The sequence below is a fragment of the Sciurus vulgaris genome (genome assembly GCF_902686455.1).
Source record: "Sciurus vulgaris genome assembly, chromosome: 3".
Lineage (NCBI taxonomy): Eukaryota > Metazoa > Chordata > Mammalia > Rodentia > Sciuridae > Sciurus > Sciurus vulgaris.
Genome location: NC_136463.1, coordinates 73,572,160 through 73,594,357, shown reverse-complemented (window position 1 = coordinate 73,594,357; position 22,198 = coordinate 73,572,160). Strand labels below are relative to the sequence as shown.

General features: G+C 37.0%; 1 protein-coding gene across 8 annotated transcripts in view; it reads right to left on the bottom strand.

Moving 5' to 3' along the window:
- Window positions 1-22,198, bottom strand: part of SAP130 (Sin3A associated protein 130) — a 77,528-nt gene that overhangs the window by 22,183 nt on the left and 33,147 nt on the right. For 4 of the 8 annotated variants that reach the window (XM_079130436.1, XM_079130437.1, XM_079130435.1 and 1 more), the window contains exons 12-15: window positions 21,388-21,509; window positions 16,172-16,474; window positions 14,405-14,582; window positions 6,794-6,898 (exon numbers count right to left, since the gene is read on the bottom strand). In XM_079130436.1, coding sequence (XP_078986562.1) covers window positions 6,794-6,898; window positions 14,405-14,582; window positions 16,172-16,474; window positions 21,388-21,509 — 708 coding nt within the window. The remainder of the gene's footprint in view (window positions 1-6,793; window positions 6,899-14,404; window positions 14,583-16,171; window positions 16,475-21,387; window positions 21,510-22,198) is intronic. The other 4 variants (XM_079130434.1, XM_079130440.1, XM_079130439.1 and 1 more) reach the window with 3 other exon arrangements.

Sequence of the window (22,198 nt, the reverse complement as noted above, 5' to 3'; positions counted from 1 at the left end):
CGCCAGGCTGACATAAGTAATTTAAGGCTATGAATTTTCCTCTGACTACTATTTTAGTAGCAGCTCAATGATACTAATATGTATGGTCTTCATTAGGGCATTTTCATTACGGCACTGATATAGTCAACTTCTTTTTATATTTTCTTTTGTTTGTGATTCAATCTGAAAAGGTTTATTTCACCACCTGAGTCAGAGACTGTATTAGTTTGAGAAAGCTGGCAAAACAAAGTGTTACAAAATGGGTAACTTAAATGACAGATTTATTTTCTCATAGTTCTGGAAGCTAGAAGTCCAAGATCAAGGTGTCAGCAGGGCTGAATCTTTCTGAGGGTTGTGAGAGAGAAACTATTCCATACCTCTCTTGCAGAGTTTGGTGACTAGCTAGAAATCTTTAGTATTCCTTGGTACCAACCTTCATGTTCATATAGTGTTTTCCCTGTGTTTGTGTCTGTCCTAATTTCCCCCTTTTTATGAATACTGACATACTTGATTAGGGACTTAATCTATTCCAGTATAAACTCACTTTAATTATATCTTCAATGACCCTATTTCCAACCCTGGTCACATTCTTAAGTATTGGGGATAAAGAATTCAACATAGAAATTTTGGGGGAACAAAATTCAACCCATAATGAGGTCATTTCCATGTACTATGAGATATACTTGATCTTCTACCATAGCATGTCTGCATGGATTTTCTTTTCATTTTCATCGTCTATATTTTATATTGCTTTCTGCAGTTTTAATTTTGCCTTCATTCTGTGGCATCATCTAGTTCTTTGTTGAGTTTTGTCAACTTGTGTCATCTCCGTATGTTTTTCTATTTACTCTGGGAATCTGTGCATTTCATCCTTGTGTTTTCCTTCATAGAGGTATAGTTATTTCATTAAGTTGTTAAAATTCATGATGGAATGTTTGTTTGCATGTGCTAGGGCCTGAATCCAGAGGCACTTCAGCATTGGGCCAAATCCCCAGCACTTTTTATTTTTTTATTCTGAGACAGGATCTTATTAAGTTGCTTATTAGGGCCTTGCTAAATTGCTGGGATTATGGGCATGTACCACCATACCCGGGTCTTGATGGAGTGCTTTGTTACAAATCTCATGTCCCCTGGTGAGTTGTTTTAGTGAGCAAATTAGTAATACTTTGCTGCTCTTCTCTGTTTTATCTTCATATCAATTTTCTTATTATTCCTCATCAGAGAATGAGTTAGGTTATCCCGAAAAAGTCATTTCTATGAGATTCCTTTTCCTTGGGTGTGGGAACATGGGGAAGCTGCTTCTCTAGCAAATTATTTTTTCACAATCCAACTCTCATATTTCAGATGCCACAGATGCAGAATGACTATTTCATATAAGGCCACTTTGGGTGCCTGTGTGGGGGCCCTACCTCCACAGTGTCTCTGAATCACACTAAGTCCAAAATGAGTCTGCGAATAGTCCCTCCCCAACCTAATTTTGGCATCTTCTGTTACAAAAGGGAGACTTGAATACTTCTTGGTATATTATTCTTCATCTTTAGGAACTAGATATATTTTCTAGCACTTTAAAACTAAGTCCACATTTTATCTTTTTAAGAAATACATTTTAGGGTTGGGATATAGTTGGTAAAAAGTTTTCTCCCCAGTTTCAAAAAAGAAAAGATAAAAAAACCCATTTTAAACAATGAAAACCAATGTATTCATTTAAAACTAAAATAACTAGGGTTAGGGGTGTATCTCAGTTCTAGAGCACTTGTACATGTGTGGCTGTAGGTTCAATCTCCAGTAATGCCAAAAAAAACCCAAATCAAACAAAAATATAGTATCAAATGTTGGCAAGAATGTGGAGAAAATAGAAACATACATTTCATGTGGATGTAATGGGTACAATGATTGGAAACCAGAATTAAATTGCACATTTACTTTCATCTAACAATGCTACTTTCAGAAACACATCAGAGAATGTCTGCAAAGGAGCTCAATGATGGAGGAACAAAGAGATTCATGACAGTATTACTACAGTAATAAATGGAAATAACTGAAGCATTCAACAGCCAAGAACTAACAATGGCACCAATACCCCAACGAACATCATGCAATATACAGTCTCCTTGGGTGGTTTTTCATTTTCCTGACCTCTGAAGATGACAGGTCCTAGGACATGATCCTTGTTTTACTTCTACTCTTTTAGCTTTAAAGATTATAGGTCTTACAACTCCCAAATCTATATAACCAGCATGAATCTCATCTTCAATTCTAGAACTGTATTACTTCAGAATTTTACATACAATTGTGTACTTGACATCTGAGTGCCTAATCACTTAGATATTGCATAAGTAAAATGTTTTACATCAATCTTCTTGCTTTCCTTTTAAACTGCTATTCCTATAACTTTTCTTATTATAGAAAGGATAATATCATTTTCTAGTAGTTGCTTAGGCAAAATCTTAGAGCTATCCTTGACTCCTCCCTTTCTTTCCACTCCATCAGAAAATTCTGTTAGTTGTGTTTTCAAAACATACCTAGAATTCAAACACTTCTTAAGACTTTCATTCCACTCACACTGCTCCAACTATTAAGACAATTTAAAAGATTCTATAATTTCTCTCTTGGTGTCCCCCTGCTTTCACCCTTTCAATTTATTCAAAACACATTGGCCAGAGTGATTCCTTTTAAAAATATGTTAAGTCAGGGGCACTAGCATACACCTGCAATCCCAGCAGCTCAGGAAGGTGAGGCAGATCTCAAGTTCAAGGCTAGACTCAGCAACTTAGTGAGGCTCTGAGCAACTTAGAAGAGAGACCCTGCCTCAAAATAAAATAGGCTGGGGATGTGCTCTGTGGTAAAGTGCCTCTGGGTTCAATCCCTGATACAAAAAAAAAAAAAAAAAAAAAAAAAAAAAAAAAAGAAAAGAAAAATCACTTCATTCCTATGCTTTAAGGCTTTAATGGGTCTCTCTGAAAATAAAATTCAAAAGCTCTAGAATGGTGCACAAGGTCCTATAAAACGAACTCTTGATACCATCTCTAAACCATCATGTATAACTCTCCCCCTTGTTCTAATCTGCTCTTCCTTACTATTCATGTGTATTCCTAACATACATACTTTGCATGTCAATATGTGTGAATTTCACAAATATATGTTAAACTTTATTATACCAGTCCTCTAATAATACTATTCAAATTTTAATAACCATTGTATATTCACTATGAATAACTGCATAAAAATACAAACTTTGCACTAGCTCTACAGTCCCCAAATCACTATGAAACTATTAGATGGGCATCGTGATCAGGGACCAATCATATCACTTCTTTAGAAGTCTAGTGGTGATCAGTTACTGCACATCTGAATCAGTTATTTCTAGGTTCGTGAAAGCAATAACGTGTGCAGGTGTGCTCTTCTGCTTCCCCAGCAATAAATCCAAGTGAAATTTTACAAAAAGGGAGGACTGAGAGAAAACTGGACAACAAAGATGAAAAACACAGCAAAAATTTCCCAAAATAAGAACAAAAACAAAAACAACACCCCCACCTCAAAAAGTGATTCTGCTGTGGAAGGGAAACTAGATGTAACTAAATTTTCATAGAAAGCTATGGTGGAAATGGACAGTTTATTGAGGTGAACTAAAAAGAGTAATTTTTAAAAAATCACAATCATTCAAGGCCAAAGTGTTGAAGATATCTGCCACACTAACAGAAAATATTAGTAACCAGAAAAAATAAAAACCTTTTACCTTGGATAAAACTGCATGCATATGACTGGTCTTATATATTTGTGAAGTTGCTAGCACAAAAAAAGATGCTGCTGTGAAATATATACCCAGAATCTTAAGCAGCAGCAAAGACAAGTGGCTTTGATGAAAAGAATGAAGTACCACCAGGTTTTGTGGTGCATGCCTGTAATTCCAGGACTTGAGAGGCTGAGGTAGGAGGACTTCAAGTTTGAGGCCAGCCTTGTCAACTTAGCAAGAGCCTGTCTCAAAATTAAAAAATAAAATAAAAATAAAAAATAAAAGTTCTTCCACTTAAAAAAAAAGTACCCAGGAATGATGCTGGCAAAAATCTTCACATTATAGCAACTATGGGAGATATTTCACAACACTGAATATGCAAAGGATAAAATCTTAGCAATGGGTCCTATCTTGTTAAGAAGTGTAACAAACTGGGTGCAGTGGCACATGCCAGTAATCCCAGCAGTTCAGGAGGCTGAGGAAGAAAGATCACAAGTTTCAGGACAGCCATGGCAGCCTAGCAAGACACTGCTTCAAAATAAATTCTGAAAAGGGCTGGTGATGTCCCTCAGTAGGAGTACCCCTGGGTTTCATCAAGATCTCTCTCTCTCTCTCTCTCACACACTCACACACACACACACATACACATTAAAGTTTGCAAAGGCTTAGAAGGATTTTTGCTCTGTATCATAAGTTATATAAAATGAAAAGGCGGTAAGAATGGTTGCAACCACTCTTGTGTTTCTAACATTTTACATTACACTAAACTAAGTAAATAGTTTCACCATTTTTTCCCCATTTTTCTTACATTATTATAATCGACAGTAAGTTTTTTTTTTTTTTTTTTTTAAAGTATTTTCACAGAAGGTTTTACAGGTCACAATAATTATAATCTTTCCAGTGATAAAGATTATATTGCAGCTGGGAGCAGGCACACACCTGTAATCCCAGCAGCTTGGGAGGCTGAGGCAGGAAGGATGAAAGTTCAAGGCAGCTTCGGTAACTTATCGAGGCCCTACGCAACTCAGGAAGACCCTGTCTCTAAATAAAATATTTTTTAAAAGGCTGGGGATATGGCTCAGTGGTTAAGTATCTCTGGGTTCAATTCCCAATACCCCCCCCCCCCCAAAAACAAAGGATCATATTGCAGCTTTAGCTTCCAACATCATTTTTTACGCCAGACACATTCTGACACCAAGGAGCACACGGTGTATTCCTTCATGCTTTTTACCTTTGCTCTGAGAAACCTTTTTGTAAATCATCAGCTTTTTCTCCACTACTTTTTATTCCCTCAATACTGTTTCTTTTTCCTAATACATTTCTTATTTCTCTACATTTATAGGAAGTAAGGTTAATGGGAATGGATACTTTGTGTCACTGCAATGTATCCCCAGATTCCCAAAAGATACCTAGAAAAAACAATACATTCATAATTTTTCTATCTAAATGAAGTTTTATGAAGACTAGATCCAGGGCCTCATGTGTGCTAGGTAAGCACTCTAGTACTCAGTCACACCCCTACTCTTTTAAAATTATATTTATTTTTTTATTTGTGGTATAGGGGATTGAACTCAGGGGTACTCTACCACTAAGCCACTAAGACACCCACGGTTCTTTTTATTTTTTATTTTTGAGATAAGGTCTCATTAATTTGCCTACACTGGCATTGGACAGGAGGTGTAGTTCAGTGCTAAAGAGTACTTGTCTGGTACACATGAAGCCCCTGGTTTGATCCCAAGCACTGCAAATAAATAACAGATAGATAGATAGATAGATAGATAGATAGATAGATAGATAGATAGCTGTGATTATAGGCACATGCCATTGTGCCAGCAAGACTCCATTTTAAAGAATCTATTAAAGTTGGGGACAGTGGCATACACCTGTAATCTGAGCTACTGGCAGGCTGAGGAAGTTTCAGGTCAGCCTGAGCAACTTAGCAAAAGCCTGTCTCAAAAAAAAAGGGGTGGGGATGTAGTTCAGTAGTATATAGCATTTGCCTAGCATGTGCAAGGCCCAGTACTGCAAAAATAAATAAATTAAAAATAAATGAAAAAAGAATCAATTGAATTGTTATCCATGGTGGCACACTTGTAGTCCAAGATCCAGCTCTTGAGGTGGGAGGATCACTTAAACCCAGGAGTTCAACACCAGCTTGGGCAATACAATGATATCCCATATCAAAAACAAAAATGAAAAGAAATCTACTTATCTACATGTATACATAGAAAAAGACATGGAAAGATATTTCCAAAGTGTTACCAATTAATATTACTCTGGGCAGTGAGACCAGCAATGTGGGTGGGGAAAAGGACAACGATTTTTACTTCATACATTAAATACACACACACACACCACCTTTCATTTTAAAGTTTGATTGGTTATCTATCTTATCTTATCTATCTATCTATCTATCTATCTATCTATCTATCTATCTATCTATCTATCTATCTATCTATCTATCATCTGCAGTGCTTGGGATCAAACTAGGGGCTTCATGTGTACCAGACAAGTACTCTTTAGCACTGAACTACACCTCCTGTCCAATGGAAGATTTTTTTGAAGCAGGTCTCACTATGTTGGTTAGGCTAGTCTTGAACTCCTAGGTTTAAACAATCCTCTTGCCTCTGTTAGCTGGGACTATAGGTGTGCACTACAGTGCCTGGCTTTTCACACTTGAATATTTTTATGTTGTCTGGGTGTTTTTTCCAAAAAATACACTACTTTTAGAATTAAGAAGAAAAGGAGCACAGAAAAGAAGCACTGACTACTGTTGCAATTCCATTTTTGACAGAAGTAACGATGGGGGGTTTACGACATCTGTGCCAGTGCTTTAAGTGTGTCATTTCCTTTAAATGTACAAGAATCCTGTGAGGTAGTTTTATAAGTAGGCTAATTTTATAAAAGAAGCAAATGGAGATCTGAGAAGTCGAGAGTTCCGTTGAGGTCATGCAGTCAGAAAGGTCATATAAAAAGATGCACAAGAGGAAACTATGTGAAATTGGTCACACTTATTAGACTCTTCCCTTCATAAAGATGTATAATTGAAAGTAACAGTGGCAAGAACATTTATGTGCTCACCCTGCAGGTCTGGGTGACCCAGATGTACTCCGCATGGAGCTCTCTACTCGAGGACTAGCCACTTCAGGAGGCTGAGGAGGAATGAGGGTTTTCCGAACTGCCATTCTGAAAGAGATGAGACAAACCCAGAAAACAGCAGGCTGAGGGCATTAAAGGACACGAAGTATAAAACACATATTTGTCAGGCATACCCATGGCAAAATAAAAGTACTATGTTCATTAGGTATTTTTAACATGGATTTTTATTATATCATATAACTCAGGGATGTTATTTAAAAAGTCAAATACTACTAAAGGCTTTTAACAAAATGCAACAGATCCTTTTCCCCATTCCTACTAACTTCCTGCCATCTCTATTCATGAAGTAACCATGGTGACTCTTTTACTGTTGCTTCCAGCATGCTACGCACCTCCTTTCTACCTAATGTTATTAATATGAAATGCACATTAAGTGCTATGATCTTTATTATGCCTCTGTAGACCTGAGTAGGTTCTCAGAAGCTAAGTGAAAAAACTTATCAAAGAAGCATTTAAGATCAACTGTATCGTGCAGTAGAGGCCATGTAAGGCTCTGACTGAGAATTTTCCACTGAATTTAGCAATGTGGATGTCACAAGTGATCTTCACACATTCAGCTTGAGTAGAGTGGTGGGAACTAATGCCAGACAAGAGCTGGTATAAGAGGAAATAGCTAGAAGTAGAAAATGCCATTTTTCAATGCCTAATTATTAGGCTGCTAATATCTCAAAAAAAGGGTGATCAACTACCAGACAGCTCATGTCTCCTGGTAAAAGAACTATGAAGGGCTAGGATTGGGGCTCAGTGGTACAGTGCTTGCCTAGCACATGCGAGGAACTGGGTTTGATCCTTAGCACCACATTAAAAAAAAAAAAAGTAACTCTAAAATCTAATCAAACCTTTAGATTTAACTAACAACTTATAGAAAATGCAAAGGACAGAAATACAAATGCAACTACTCTATAGGTGTAGTCTGTTGAATTCCTGTAAAGGTACTGCATATTCAAGTCCTAATCCTTATACCTATGAATGTGACCTTACCCGAAAATGGAGTTTTTGCAAATTACAAATATCAAAATAATATCATTATTGGCACTCCCTAAGTCTAATTACTGGTACTCTTAAAACAGAAAGGAGAGGGATGTTTGAGACGCAGATATGTAAATATGGAGGATTTTCCAAATCGCCATTTTGAAAGAGACAAGAGACAAGTTCAGAAAAACAGCAGTTTGAGGACATTGAAGGCTATGAAGTATAAGACAATAGAGGCAGAGATGGGAGTGATGTACATTTTCTAACCAAGAAATGCAAGGACTGCCGACAACCACTAGCAGCTAGGACAGAAGATGAATAGATTCGCCCTGAGAACCTTCAGACTGCTAGTCACCAGAACTGTAAGGTAACAAATTTATGTTGTTTTGAGCCACAAAACTTATGGCAATTTGTTATAATGACCATAGGAAACTCTTACAATAGTCATGGCCACTGACAACATTCAGAGAGTGAGGTTCAGAAGATCAAGTTTCTTCAGTGAAAAAACTGCAAGAGGGAAGGGAAAATAACAGAATGAATCAAACAACATTACCCTATGTAAATTTATGATTACACAAATGGTATGCCTTTACTCCATGTACAAACAGAGAAACAACAGGTATCCCATTTGTTTACAATAAAAAAAAAAATTGCAAGAAAAAAAAAGAGATGGAAGAAATTTATATGTTAAAATAGTCTTGTGGGCCATATCAACTAATCATAATGTGTGCAGAACACTGATGCAGGACTAGAGGTGTTGCTCAATGGTAGGCTAAAGGAGTGGCTCAGTGGTATAGTGCTTCCTAGCATGTCCTGGGTTTGATTCATAGCACTGAAAAATTAAAGTCATTCAAATAAAGAAATGGACTCAAAAAATGTAAAACAAAACTTGTGACATTTGAAACCACAAAAATGACTGGTTTTTGTTGACATTAAGAAGTTATGGTTTAAAAAATTTTTAAGTATGTATCTCTTAATAGACATGTTAAAACATATACAAATAAAATGATATAATGCTAAGAATTTGCTTCAAAATCATGACAGGCCAGGTACAGTGGCTCACACCTGCAATCCAGTGGCTCAGAGGTTGAGGCAGAAGGATCATAATAAGTTCAAAGCCAGCTTCAACAACTTAGTGAGACCCTGCCTCAAAATAAAAAAAATTTAAAAAGTGCTGGGGATGTAGCACAGTGGTTAAGTGCTCCTGGGTTCAATCCTTGGTAGCATTAAAAAAAAAAAAAAATATATATATATATATATATATATGACAGAAGGTGTTGGTTGGGCACATACATAAAACACAGTTGATGATTAGCTGATAAGCTGACGATTGAATCTGGGTGTACATATTTACACATTCAAGTTTTTATTATGTTTAAACTTAAAAAAAAAATCCAAAAAGCAAGATAAACCTTTCTTCCAACTCCTCACTTTCACCAATAAGACAACAAAATCAAAGTAACAACAAAAAAAACTTCAGCAGATGTTTACAGCAGCTCAACTCACAATAGCTAAACTATGGAACCAACCTAGGTGCCCTTCAACAGATAAAGAAAATATGGTACACACACACACACACACACACACGTGCGACGTGCGTGCACTAGAATATTACTCAGTCTTAAAGAATGAAATTATGGCATTTGCATGTAAATGTATGGAACCAGAGACTACCATGCTAAGTGAAATAATTCAATTCCAGAAAACCTAAGGCCAAATGTTCTCTATGATATATCATGCTAACACATAATAAGGAACGGGGAGAGATGAATAGAAGTTCAATGGATTAGACAAAGGGGAATGAAGGGAAGGGAGAGGGAATGGGAATAGGAAAGACAGTAGAATGAATCAGACATAACGTTCCTATGTTCATATATGAATACATGACCAATAAAACTCCACATCATGTACAACTGTGGGATCCTAATTCAAAAATGTTATACTCCATGTATGTACAGTATGTCAAAATACACTCTACTGTCATGTATATCTAAAAAGAACAACAAAAAACAAAACAGAACTTCAGTAGAGACATCACTATAAACCCCCAAATGACAAACTTAAGAGTGCTAGGAGCAAGTTTAAGTGAAGACGAATCAATGCTCCTCACAGCTGGTTAGAGTGTATATGTCTGTTAACTACTTAGAAAAACCATAAACATTATCCACAAGAGGTGAAAATAAGCAAACCCCATGACCTAGCAAATTCCTTCTCAGTATACGAAAGAGAGATGTATCCATGTGTGCATGAAAACTCATGCACAAAAATGTTCAGAATAACGTTATAGGCAAAACCTAGACACAACCCAAATATTCATGAATAAACTATATGGTTATTATATAATGGATGTATATAGCAATAAAAAATTATAATCAATGCAATAATATAGATGGATCATAAAAAACTAAGTTAAAGAATTCAGACTCGTGAAAAAAGGCATAATACTGTATATGATTCTATTTATGAGGTCACACCTTACAAAAACTAGTTACTTTGTGGTAAATAATGTAGTGGTTAGATACTGTATTTACTTTGTATCAATTCATTAGGTTATATACACATTATCTAGGCAGTACACTACAATGAAAATGCTGGAAGACTGGCAAAAGAATTGGAAATAGCAAAGGCAGATAACTCTTTATTTTCTTTGCAAAGAGAAACAAACAAAAAGGGCAGGGGATGGTGGTGGTACAAGGTGAAGAAACATGGGCTCAACACAATGTTTTTTAAGACAGAAGAAATGACAGCATGCATTGAATAGCACGTGGAAGGCCGTAGGTTTGACCCCAGATTCCCAGCACTTCAAAATAAAAAAGAAAGAAATGATAGCATGTTTATATTTTTTATGTGAAAGGTCCTCTAAGAAAAAACTGCTGATATGCAAGACAGTGGAAGAAGAGCTCCCTCTAGAGCATTGCTTTTGAGTATGCAAGAGAGGAAGAGATTTGTTGACCAAGCTAGGTAAGATTTGTGAGGAAGAGCATGTGTTTTGACAAAGGAAAGGGGAAGGCAAAGAAGTTGAGGTAGTATACAAGGAAATGAGTGAAGTGATTACAGACTGATTTGGGAAAGCAGAGAAAGAGGCCAAGGAAGACAGTGAGGGGCAATGAAAAGGTGGTTAGGACAAGTGGTTGGAAGACTCATGTGAGGCCTGCTGAAAATTGCTGGGAGGGAGGTAGAAAAAGGTGGTGAGCTATGGAACATAAGAGCATAGAAAACAAGGTCAGTAAAATGCCAGTGATGTATACATATTGTTCAGGGAGGGCAGAGGGAGAGAAGCACTTAAACATTTGAGCAGCCAAAGAGCTAAAAAAACAATTTTTTTTTTTGCACTGGGAATGGAACCCAGGGGTTCAATTATATCCCCAGTTCTTCTTATTTATTTATTTATTTTATTTTGAGAAAGGGTTTTGCTAAGTTGCTAAGGGTCTAAGTTTCTGAGGCTGGTCTCAAACTTCCGATCCTCCTGCCTCAGGCTTCAGTCACTGGGATTACAGGTGTGTACCTCCACACCCAGTTCATTTTTGCTTATATTGAAGGCAAAGACAAGAATGCTACCATCACAATTGCCAGCCAGGCATGTGGTCCTGAAGGGCACACAAACATACTGCAAAACTAAACTTGAATTTCATTGAGTCTATGGATCAGCCCCATCCAAAAAAGGAGCAACAGGCACTACTGAGTACATGAAATGTGGCAAGTGCAACTGAGAACAAAATGTGTTGTTCTTTTTATTTTTTACAGTGCTGGGGATCAAACCCAGCACTGTCAGGCAAACAATCACTGAACTATGCCCTCAGACCTGTATTATAATTTCATTTTAGTTACACTGAACTTAAAATCAGATACTCTATTTCAGTTATTGGTATACTTCTCATTGTGCCTGGAATAGTTTGACTACATGAAAAGTACTTTTTCCAATACAAGTATGAAATCTAAATACAGATGAAGTGCTCTTGAGGTGAAATGGCTTGAAAATGGTAGCAAGGCCCGATGAGAACCTACCCAAATTCTACCAAGTGATTGGATGAGAAGACACAGAGTCACCACTTTGGAGACCTGCAGGGGAAGTATAGTCCCCAAGAAAGACTCATGTTTAAAGCAAAAAAGAATGGATAAAGAGGAGGTAAGGGCACAGAGTATTCTGTTGATGACAGAGAACACAGCAGAAGGGTCTTTGGAAGGTGACAAAGTATGGAAGAAGGGGCAGTTCCTTTTGTGCTGTTCTAAAACTTCAAATTACTGGTGTGGATTTATTGCACCCATCTATCTACAATGAGCACTTCTTGCCCTTCAGTTTTGGTAATATTCTGTGAGTTACTCTGTAAATGACTCTCTTCCATTTCTCTAATCTCTCCTATTAAAATCCCATTAATTGGAGGTTGGAGCTCCTCAATTGCTTCTTTTCCTGCCTTTTTACTCCACTTTTTAGATTTCTCATCTGTAAACCCTTCTGAGTTTTCAATTTCTATTTCAATTACTATCACAGTTTAAATTTCAAGACAGCTTTTCTTGTCCTCTGGGATGGTCCTTTTGTATAGAACCATGTTCCTACATCTTTTCCTTTTGTCCTTCTGAAGATATTATTGGTAGCTTTTGTCTTTGTTCATTTACTTTTAGTTTTGTTCTCCTTGCCTAGTCTTAGCATTTTTCCAAGTACTTTTAAGGGCACATTTATCAGGGTTTCTGTCTTCTAGTGTTAGAGGACCCTTAAGATACCTGATTATGCTTGGTGGCATAATCATGACTAACAGTAGGGGGCACAAAAAAGCTGGATGGAAGCTCAGAGTGTGTGGAAGGGCTTGTCTACCATAATATTCACTGGAGGGTGCATGATCTAGCCCCTGTACTTAGGCAACCCCCCTAGTGTTAATATCATTAAAGCTTCCCCCTTGGGTTGGGTAGATTATCCAGAGGAAAGCAGAGTTCTCTCTCATTTTCTCTCTACCAAGTCAAGCTCAACTGCCAAGGTTAAATGGGGAAACTGAACTGGGAAGTGTATGAAGTCCATCCATGGTTGGCTCTGTGGCCTCCACTGTGCTGGTTGATCCTAGTGGATGATCTGCAGAGTTTGCACCTTTAGATTCCTGATGGGATCAAGAAGGGGCAGTGTACCCCATAGTGCAGGTAGAGAACAGTATTTTGGGCTCTAAGTGCTTCTCAAACAGATTTTAAAAATGGATGCTCTTAGCTTCCTCCACTGTAGGCTTAAGATTTAGCTTTCTAACAGCTAAGGTTGGGATCACTTGCCTAGCCGCCTTCCAGCTTCAATGTTTTGTTGCTATTGTGACCTCTGCTGTTTTCCCCATCCTTATAAAATCTTTCTTTAAAAAAATAACCAGTTTCAAAAGGCATTATTACTCTATGTACATATACGATTACATGACTGGTATGATGGTATGTCATGTACAACCAGAAGAATGAGAAATTATACTTCATTTATGCATGATGTTTCAAAGTGCATTTTGCTATCATGTATAACTAATTAGAATTAAAAAAAATAAGTTCCACAGGGTTTTGAGAGGGGGAGAAATTTAGATGTGCATGATCAATTTGCTATCTTAATTATAAGCTCTGCTTTATCAATAGGGTTATTTCATCAAGGCCTGAAATATGCTTTAAAAAAAAAAAGACCTTCTTTATAAAGTATTCATAATGAGTAAAGATAGGAACTCAGGACATACAAAGCTCTGTGCATCTAAAAACCTTGGATGACCCTAGTTCCAGCAATTAAAGTTTGTGCTAAGCTTTAATCTTCTGATGGGGATGCTATCAACCCAGCTGAGCCATAGAAACTTTGAAATGTGGCTACTCATTTCCCACCACTGGAATGTTTTAAAGCACAGCACATACCTTCCTGCCTATCCCACCAACTAAGAGGCTTACATAATACAGAATACAACCTGCTACTAAAAACGAGTCTGAATACACTTTGAAAACTGCTTGCCCTTAGCAACAACAACTCTCGTTGAATGAGGAGAAAAAAAATATACAGCATGCATTAATTTAATACCCAGACAGGTCTGGAGAGTTAATTATAAGCTACTTTAAAGGTTTTAGAATTAAGCCTGCATGTGATGTGCATGCCTGTAATTCCAGTGGCTCAGGAGGCTGAGGCAGGAGGATTGTGAGTTTAAAGCCAACCTCAGCAATGATGAGGCACTAAGCAACTCAGTGAGATCCTGTCTCTAAATAAAATACAAAATAGGGCTGGAGATGTGTCTTAGTGATCGAGTGCCCCTCAGTTCAATCCCCAGTATCCCTCTTTCCCCGAAAAAGGTTCTAGGATTAAATTTCCAGTACAAGAGAGAACTCCTATAACATTATGCAACAGATAGTTATAACTGATATCCCACCCACTTGAGGATTCTTAATATCCTATAGTCTGAGCTGGATAAGGTTCTACTGAATAATCCTGTGGTCAAGTTGTTTTGGAGGAAAATTTAAAATGCCACAGAGAAGAGAGATTAGGTTGCTACCAGCACTGGATATGAGAGCTTACTGTTTATATTAGTATATCTAGAACCTGTGGTGTCACTTGGCACTTTTGGGTCTACTCACCCATCTGTGGCAGGTTTCTTCCGGAGGATACTTGGCCGGGGGGAGGAGCCCTGGGCTGGTGCATTGGTGCTAGCACCCTGGCTGTGGGTCTGCACCACTGTTGTTGCTGCTGGAGCTGCACTGAATGGACTGTTAATAGGGTTGGCCACAATTGTAGCTCCATCTGCCAATACCACTGCTGGAGGAAAGGGAGGTGGTAGGAAAGAACAACAAAGAGAGGGAAACATAAAAAACATTACTAAAATATCACACAAGACACCAATGAAAACAGTAAGACCACAGGCATTAGGTATCCATGTCATACCTGTTCCACTTCAAGAAGACAGAAGGGTCTGGGGGTGTAGCTCTGTGGTAGAGCATTTACCTAGCATGCATGGGGCTTTGGGTTGATCCTTAGTAACTCCAAAAATAAAAAATAAAATAAAAGAATAACGGATAGAGCACAATGTTCATCTGCCTAAAAGCAGAGAGCACAGTCAGGGAGGCTATGAAGCCTACTGATACAGACTGATATCATTATTTTTCCTTTGTTCTATAATCAGTCACTAATAAATGAGCTAAGATATATAAAGTACATAGAGTATCTCACTCTACTATCTCAGTTTGCATTTTTACTTACATAATCCTTGTCATCATTATTCCTATTAGAAAAATGGGAGAACTGAGAGTCAAGAAAAGCTAATTAAAGAACCACAAATAGAAAGCATGATCTGCTGGCTTGATAGCAAGCCCCAAAGTACCCTTCAAGAAATGTACTGAGGCAGTTTTTGCAAAATATGACTCCCCTTCAATTCCTAAAAATGGTACCACCCTCCAGTCTATCTTTAGGAAGACAAACCAACAGATACTTTACTTACAGACTTAAAGTTAGCACCAAAATACTGGTGACCATGAGAACATAATCAGAAACTATGCCATATTGGACAGTTTTTGACTTACAAAAATGGCAATTTCATAAAAGTCAACCTAATACAAGTTTCCTAGCAGGTGCTATTAAAGAGGTGGGCCACCATGGGAAATTTCCATCCCTATGACAATATGTGAATGATTAAGAATCCAAGACTTTGATCAAATAGTTAAATTTGAGATCTATGTAGCAACTAAAATTCTTAGTTTCAAGTTAATCTCTTTATGTTATAGTTAACATAAAAAATAATCTTTATGATCAATACCTAGGGTAAGAAACAATCTTTCTAACTACATAACAGAAACAGCTAAGAAATACTGCACACTACTTCTAAAAAATATTTTTAGTTATAAATGGACTCAATATCTTTATTTATTCTTATGTGATGCTGAGAATTGAACCCAGTACTAGTCAAGTGCTAGGCAAGTGCTAGGCATGTGCTCTACCACTGAGTCACAATCCAAGTCCAACTTTTTAAAAAAATGTCTATTCCATTAACATTTTTCTAAAGTACTGACAATTTTAGCTGACATTAATACGAGATTTTACAGCTTTATGTACAACTCTGAAGAAAATCTTAAACTGAATGAGAACACAACTCATAAAGGTAAAAGTTGCTTCCTCAACTAAGCTTTGTATAAAATGCTTCCTGCTATGTGCAAATGCATTCTGTGCATGTCATTTCTGATGTTTACAATGACCCTGAAAGTTAAGTTCTAAGCAATTCACATTATAAAGAAGAAACGAAAGTGCAGAGAAATAACCTAAGACCACAAAACCAGCAAGTGGCAAAACCAGTATTAAAACCCAAGCATACTTCTGTTCTCCATATCAACTCTCACGCAAAAAGTTAGATTTACCTGAAGTTTTTCCTTCAGGCTGTGGCTGCTGGGTACCCATTGGTGCAGGCTGAAGCCCTTGAGTGTTGATTGGGGTTGCTGAGTGGATTCCCTGGGTGCCAATTGGTGCTGGCTGTATCCCTGGTGTCCCAATGGGGGCTGGCTGGATACCCTGTGTACTGATGGGTGCTGGCTGGATCCCTTGGAGATGTCGAGCATGTGATGCATCCACTGTCATCAACTGCATGGGGTTTAAGTGGACAGTAGATGCTACACCAACTCCAGTCTGAGCTGTGATGGCAGAGTTTGGAGCCTGAGCTGAAACTAAAAATGATGCAAAAGGTGACTACAAGGTTAGGATTGAACCAGGGGCACTTTACCACTGAGCTACATCTTTAGTCCTTTTCATTTTTTTTTTTTTTTTTAAGATTCAAGATATTTTATTAATAGCTACTGCAAATAGTAAGATAGCTCAATTAGATTACCAAGTATAAAAATAAACATACAAAAATCAGTAGTTCACATATATTCATATTAAATCTTTTGGAAGATTTAATGGAAGAAAAGATTTCATATAAAACAGTAACAAAAATATATTAATATGTTTGTCAATAAAAATGAGAAATATTAAAAATTAAAATACACTAAAGGCAAAAATAATAGCTTTTCTACAAATAGAAGAACTATATTATTGTGTAAATTAATTTGTAACTTTAAGTCTCAATGAAAACTTAACAGTTTTAAGCTATATCACCTAATGCTAAAATTTAGTGGAAAAAAAATAAACAGAAGTGGACCAGCACTAAAACACATTAAGGCATTTTTAAAAGTCTAAATAATTTTAGAGTATCATAGTGGTCTATTAGCAAAACAGAATGCCCAGAAGTAAGTACACTCAGATTCATACAAAAATTGAATGTATAAAGAGGACAACATCTCAAATCACTGGGAAAAATTAGTAGTCAATAAATGTTATAGGAGTAAGTAAAGTAATATCCCTGCCTTACCTCATATACCATGATAAATTCCATACGTACCAAAGATATTTTTTAAATAACACAACCATTAAGTAATAAGAAGAAAACTTGAAAATTTTTTCTTTACAAATTTGGAGTTAGCAAGAAATATCTAACCGTTCAAGACTCAAAATTCCCAAGTCATTAATTATTTCACTGGTACTTTTTGTTACATAAAAATCAATTTTTTATGGAAAGAAGCATCATAAAACTTTTAAAAAAGACAACTAAGGGAGATATTTATAGCTTATATCACAAAGAGCTGTCCTTCTTTACATCTAAATTGACAAAATCAAAACCCTTTTGAAACACAGAAAAAGGAAATAACATTCAGGGTTATTATTAAGATATGATTTGTATTTCCAGTCATTTTGGCTTATTTTTGTTTTTTAACTTGACTTGATTTCTCCCTTGACTGGCTTTTCCTTTAGGGTAGTAGTTTCTCCCTTTGCTAACCTACATTGTTGTTTTTCATTTCCTCCTCATGGAATGTTTTGCTGAGAATGTTCTCTAGTTCAGGCTTTCTATTTGTAAGTTCTTTGAACTTTTGCTTATCATGGAAGGATTTTATTTCGTCTTCAAATCTGAAGGTTAGTTTTGCTGGGTATAAGATTCTTGGTTGGCAACCATGTTCTTTCAGAGCTTGAAATATGTTGTTCCAGTACCTTCTAGCTTTCAGGGTCTGGGCTGAGAACTCTGCTGATATCCGTATTGTTTTCCCCCATATGTAATCCGATGCTTATCTCTCACAGCCTTTAAAATTCTATCTTTATTTTGTATGTTAGATATTTTCATTAAAATGTGTCTTGGTGTGGATCTGTTGTAATATTGTGCACCTGGTGTTCTGTAAGCCTCTTATATTTGATTTTCCACTTCATTCTTCAGATTTGAGAAATTTTCTGATATTATTTCATTGAATAGGTTGTTCATTCCTTTGTTTGTATCTCTGTGCCTTCCTCACTTCCAATAATTCTCAAATTTGATCTTTTCATGATATCCCATAGTTTTTAGAGGTTCCATTCATGATCTCTTACCATCTTCTCTGGTGAACTTTATTTTCAAGATTAAATATTTTGTCTTCATTGTCTGTTGGTGATGCTTTCCATTGAGTTTTTTTATTTGGTTTATTGTTTCCTTCATTTCAAGGCTTTCCATTTGGATTTTTTTCAGACTCTCTATCTCTTTATTGAAATAATCTTTTGCTTTGCTTCCTGCAGTTACTCTTTCAACTGTTTTTTTTTTTTTTTGTGGTACTGGGGATTGAACCCAGGGCCTTGTGCTTGCCAGGCAAGCACTCTACCAACCGAGCTATACCCCCAGCTCTCTTTCAACTGTTTATTGGAGTGATCATTCATTGCCTGCATTTGCTGTGTTATCTCATCCTTTACTTCATGAATCATTTTAATTATGTATATTCTGAACTCCTTTTCTGACACTTGTTTTACCATGCTGTCACTGGATTCTATTAATACAGAATCTTGGTTTGTTTGGAACACTTTCTTCCTTTGTTTATTCATGCTGTTCTCATATCTTCTCCTCTAGCAGTGCAGATCGGGGGTATTACAGTTTCCCCCTTATAAGCTTATATTGACCCTGTAGGTTTCCATAACCTCTTATTTAAGGGGGAGATCAACATTAGCAGTATCCAGTACAGACAATATGCAGCCCTGACAATGAGCTTCCAATCTTCAACAGGGGTCTCAGGATGGGACTGGCCCCATCTAAAGATGGCAGCTTCTGCTTCCAGGATAATCCAAAGTGGCTGCACTGGCTTCCAAAAATGTTGGCAAATGGAGAGCTGCAGTGTGGGGCATGGGTGCTGAGTTTGTGTGGGGTGCAGTGGGTCTAGCCAGGGGTCCTGGAGGTGGGGTGTGGTCAGTCAGGCTGAAGGGTCCTGGAGGCAGGGCGAAGTTGGTCAGGCCAGGGTTCTTGCAGGTCCTGGCTATTGTCCCAAAATGGTGACAGTCACATGTAACCAAACCTGCAGGTAGTATGACACTGGATTTCCAGGCAACATCAGGCAGTTGGTGATCTGCTGGCAGTCTGTAGGCTACTGGCAGACGATAGGCAAATGGACCTTGGCGGTGGGTGATGGGTAGGTGGGAGGCAGGCGATGGGCAGGTAAGAGGCAGGCAAATGGGCAGATGGTAGATGATAGCTGGTAGTCAGTGAGTGATCTGCACTCAAAAAGTAGTTAATATGCTGGCAGATGGCAGGTGACAAAGGTGGACAAATGGTAAATAGCAGGGGAATTCATGAGCAGCAAAGACTGCCTCATAGAGAAACAGATTTTCCTCTGCTTGAAACCCAAGTTATGGAGCGACAAGGAACGCAGCCTCCCTCTAGTCCACCATCTTGGATCTCCTTCATTTTTTATGTTGAGACCGAGCCTCGCTAAGTTGTTGAGGCTGACCTCAAACTTGCAATCCTCCTGCCTCAGTCTTTCTGGTTCCTGGCATTGTAGGTGAATGCCATCATGTCCAGCAGAAGGCTAGCTCTGATAAGACATAGTCCACAAAGGGAGAAAAACACTTAAAATGAAGAATTTTTTCCACTATATCAGATATTTATAAATGACTGGCCTTAAAATATACTATTTTCATAAAACTACAAAATGTTTTATGTATAATACATAAAGCTATGTTCTGGCAACTGTGTTTTTCTACAATCTGCTATAATATTTCTGTGAATTTTAAGAAACAGGTTGTAAACAAGTGCTGGGTGCAGTAGTGCACACCTGTAATTTCAGGGACTCTGGAAGCTGAGGTAGGAGGATCACAAGTTCAAAGCTAGCCTCAGCAATTTAGTGAGATCCTGTCTCAAACAATTAAAAAAATGGGAGGGGGGGCTGGGGATGTGGTTCAGTGGTTAAGCACCCCTAGGTTCAATTCCTGGTACCAAAAAAATAAATAAACAAAAAAATCAGCCATTCAGTTCCAAATATTAGCTAGGCAACTGTGTTAAATATCTAAAACTTCTGAAAAAAACCCTTGGGTCCAAGTTCAAGAATTTTTGCTTCAAATGATAAGATTACAGGCACTTCTGAAATTCAATAGTTATCAATTTCAAATAGCTTATGGAGAGAAAACAAGTAAGTGTTCTTTTCCTACAATGCAAATCCCATCTATTGTGTATATTAAAATTGAGAACAAAAACATTCCTGAAAGCAACGGAAAGAAGGGATTTCTCACTGTTCAAGGAGAGAAGCAAATACAAAATGACAACTCTTCTCAGTCATCAGAACAACTGAGAGATTTCTGAAGCTATTCGATACCATATACAATGTTTGAAATTTTGACCAGCATCATCCAATGGAAATATAAAGTCATGTAATTTTAAAATTTTCTAGTATCTATATTAAAAGGTAAAAACAGATCAAATTAATTTTAATAAAAAATTTTATGTATCCCAATGTATCCAAAATAATGTCATTTCAAAATGTAATCTCTATAAAAAATGCCAATATATTTTATTTTTTACTATGTATTTGAAATCCAGCATATATTTTATTCTTAAAGCACATCTCTATTTAGATACTAAATTTTTATCAAAAAAACTTAGCCTATATTTCTAGTTTATAAAGTACATGATGAAAAAAGTAGTTTCACCTTGCTAAGTTGTTATAAACATATTTGAAATGTCTTCTATTTTAATTAAATTTTTAAAAATTCAGTTTCTTACTTGTATTAGCTCCTTTTAAGTACACATGGCCACATGTGCCTTTGGTTGTAATACTGGACCATAGAGTATATCTATAATGTGGACATAAGGTTTTCTGAGGACCAAAGTAAGCACCTCACAGAAAAATATTACAAAACACAAATTTAGGGATTATTTTTCTTGAATTAGAAAAATGCCTCACTATTTACAAATCGAGCTGGACTACAATCTAAAACACAAGTGTTTCACAAAACAAGAGAAACCCCCAAAAATACAGCTTTATTCAATATAACTGTACTATCATTTTAAGGTATAGCTAAAATTGTTAATTGTGATTATCTTCAGGGTGGGATAAAACTATGCAAATATCACTAATAAGTGAAACAATCTTGTCATAAGTCACAAAGATGGTGATCTATGCAACTTCATGGTATTCTCTGAATCTGTAAATAAAAGCCAGAGTAATTAAATCCCTTACTAGGAATACCATCTAACCAATTTCTTTCTCATTGCTGGCAAAAATAAAAATGTGAAAAGCCATCTTAAAAGTGGGGCTCATACCTGGGTACTGTCGGATAGTGGACACAGAACTGGTGATTGGTGTGTAGGTATGTGCAGCCAGTGGGTATGCAGAGGGTGGATAAGTTGGCAAAAAGTACTGGAACTGAACAGGAACAGATGGTCTAGAGATACAGTACAGATCATATTAAACAAAATTATTTTCTTCTTTACCTTTATTTTATCCCCCCAATCCTGCTGATTGTCTTCCCTCCTAATTGCAACACCAACTTCTCCCCAATTGTTGTTCCAAACTCTAAGATCAAGGGATATATACTGAGAGAATGTAAGCTTTTATGAAATAAGTAGTTATACTGTAAAGACCTATGTCAATTAAATGTAAAAACACAGATAATATTTTATGGATGATTTCTGAGAATAACAATTACCAAAACTGACTCACAAAAACTCAATAATCAAAACTCTTCCCTGCTCAATTCTGCTTGAAAGACACTAAGTTCAGACTGTTTTTACAGGCAAATTTTATCATCTATACATGAAACAGATAATCTCAATCTCAAACAAGCTCATCCAGAGACCAGAGAAAAATATATGAGATCTAACCTCCCCTTTCATCCTGTCAATACTGGGGATTAAATGCAGAGCCTTGTACATGCTATGCAAGCGCTTTACCACAGAACTCCATCCCCAGCACTTTTTATTTTGAGACAGGGCCTCAATAAGTTGCCAAGGCAGGCTTCAAACTTGCAATCCTTCTGCCTCAGCCTTCTGAGTAGCTGGGATTATAGACAATGCCACCACACGCAGCTCCAACTTATTTATTGAACTTATAGCCTTGACACTAAAATTTGAC